The sequence below is a fragment of the Etheostoma spectabile genome, chromosome 3, assembly GCF_008692095.1.
Source record: "Etheostoma spectabile isolate EspeVRDwgs_2016 chromosome 3, UIUC_Espe_1.0, whole genome shotgun sequence".
NCBI lineage: Eukaryota > Metazoa > Chordata > Actinopteri > Perciformes > Percidae > Etheostoma > Etheostoma spectabile.
This window is the reverse complement of record NC_045735.1, coordinates 30,144,151-30,146,729: the sequence shown is the minus strand read 5'-3', so window position 1 is coordinate 30,146,729 and position 2,579 is coordinate 30,144,151. Positions and strand designations below refer to the sequence as shown.

At 39.9% G+C, this 2,579-nt stretch overlaps 1 protein-coding gene across 1 annotated transcript in view; it reads left to right on the top strand.

Moving 5' to 3' along the window:
• The window catches only part of LOC116683000 (extracellular calcium-sensing receptor-like), a 7,121-nt gene extending 5,597 nt beyond the window's left edge, over window positions 1-1,524 (top strand). The window contains 3 exon segments of the mRNA XM_032509812.1: window positions 1-126; window positions 349-472; window positions 565-1,524. The exon segment at window positions 1-126 is cut by the window's left edge and continues 6 nt beyond it. Of these exon segments, the coding sequence (XP_032365703.1) occupies window positions 1-126; window positions 349-472; window positions 565-1,463 (1,149 nt within the window). The 3' untranslated portion in view covers window positions 1,464-1,524.
• Window positions 1,525-2,579: the final 1,055 nt, after the last annotated feature.

The window sequence follows — 2,579 nt, the reverse complement described above, 5'->3', positions numbered from 1 at the left end:
AACTGGCAAAAAAGTGAGAGTGGCAGCGTTATGTTGGTGACAGTAGGGCAATATGATGCATCACTGCCGGTGGGCCAGAAGTTCCGTATCAATAGGAACCTAACCTGGGTAAACGGTGGCATACAAGTAAGGAGCACAAACACAACATTTTAACATCAAATATGGTGCATATTCCATACTGGCCGTAAAAAGATCCATTCCAAAGTTGCAGTATTTTAGGATTTGCTGAACTTTAGAATGACTTTTACCCATAAACATTGGCAATGTACATTTGGACATGTAAGCATTGTTTTAACACAGGATTAAAAATCTTCCATACCTGGATATTTATTTGTCTTTATGTGCCAGGTTCCTGTGTCAGTGTGCTCTCACAGCTGTCCTCCAGGAACTCATAAAGTACTGCAGAAAGGAAAACCTATCTGCTGTTATGATTGTATACCGTGTCCTGAGGGAGAGATTAGCAATGTTACGGGTATTTGTTTTTTCTCTTAATACACAGTTGATGTACCATGCAAAATCAAATGTACATTACTCCTAGAATACCTTTCTATTTCAATTTTCCAGATTCCCCTGATTGTTTCCCTTGCCACAAGGACTTCTGGCCTAATGAAGAGAGAGACACTTGTCTCCCCAAACCTGTAGAGTTTCTTTCCTACAACGAGGTCCTAGGAATAATCCTGGCTGCATTCTCAGTTGGTGGCGCCTGTCTGGCCATTATAACAGCGGCTGTGTTCTATCGTCACAGGACATCCCCGATTGTCAGGGCCAACAACTCTGAGCTGAGCTTCCTGCTGCTCTTCTCTTTGACTCTATGTTTCTTATGTTCATTAACTTTCATTGGAGCACCCTCTGAGTGGTCCTGCATGCTGCGCCACACAGCGTTTGGGATCACCTTCGTCCTCTGTATGTCTTGTGTTCTTGGAAAAACAATAGTAGTGTTAATGGCCTTTAGAGCTACACTCCCAGGTAGTAATGTCATGAAATGGTTTGGTCCTCCACAGCAACGGATTACTGTAGTGTCTTTTACGTTTATTCAAGTTTTAATATGTACTATTTGGTTGGGTCGTAGTCCCCCTTTTCCAATGAAAAACCTAACTATATACAAGAAGAGAATCATCCTGGAGTGTGCATTAGGCTCAGCTGTTGGGTTCTGGGCTGTGCTCGGGTACATAGGCCTACTGGCTGTCTTTTGCTTTGTGTTAGCTGTCCTTGCTCGGAAATTACCTGATAATTTTAATGAAGCCAAGCTCATCACCTTCAGCATGCTGATATTCTGTGCAGTCTGGATCACCTTTATCCCTGCATATCTCAGCTCTCCTGGGAAATTTACTGTGGCTGTGGAGATATTTGCCATTTTGGCCTCAAGTTTTGGACTAATACTGTGTATATTTGCTCCAAAATGTTTCATCATATTGTTTAAGCCAGAGCAAAACACAAAGAAAAATTTAATGAACAAAAATTAATCCTAAGATTTCTGGAGGTTGGGAAACAGTTAAGTTGGCAAAACACATTATACAGCTTATACTGTGCTGCAACCTGGTCTGAAAGAATTCCATGAAATGAATACAGCCCCGTAACTCAAAATGTGTGTCAGTTTCACAAAATTGCAAATGATTCTGTGATGAAAAAGAATTCAATGAAATAAACTTGGCCCCGTATGTTAAGAAAAAGGTTGTGGGTGGGCTTACGGTTCCATGACATGCAGGAAGAACGGGACAGAAGGGTTTAGGAAAAGTAGAAAGCGACTTTGGACATTACACGTGACACATTACACGTGGGATACAACCCCTTTTAATACATTCCATGACACCACCACGTAGTGTGGTGTCAACAGTTTCTGATGGATTTTCATGGAATTCTGTGAGACCAGGCTGTGTGCACAGTCTTTACCTTGTGGATTTAAATATTTATATTATAGTATAGTAATATTTTTTTACATTACATAATTTCCTAATTGTATTGTCATTTTGGGAATGTCCTTTTAATTAGTCTCATTTTAGAACTAGTCTTTAATCATTTAACTTAAAATATAAATTAAAAAAATGCGTGGTACTGATTTCTGTCTCAACGTTTTGATTAAATCATTACTATTTTAATATTTTGGAGGATTAATAAACAAGTTTAATATTTCGAATCTAAGTTTGATTTAGAATGAGCAAGCTCAGTTATCGCATCTTAATATAAGGTAGCACCAACAAGACTGCAAAGAGGCTGTGCAGTTTTACGTAGTTTAATTTTCAAAAAACACAAGATTGTTGTTTCACTGCCCATTGCTGCAGCTCCTCTTTTCACCCTGTGTGTTGATCTCTCTGTTTTAGCTACTGAGGCATCACTCTTCTGTTCCATCTTTGTTGGGAGTCGTACATGCACAATACCTAGGTCAGCACTACAGGCCAGTCAGAAGCAGAGTATTAGGGCGTGACATGTTAGCAACTAGGCAAGCACTATAACGTGTGTTAAGTGATGCACATTTGTCACAGAAGTGAAGGCTGGACTACAACAGAGCAGTTTGTGAACAATGTTTTCTGTTGGAGATGGTAAGTCCCTTTGGGGTGGACTTTGGGCTTTTTCACTTTATG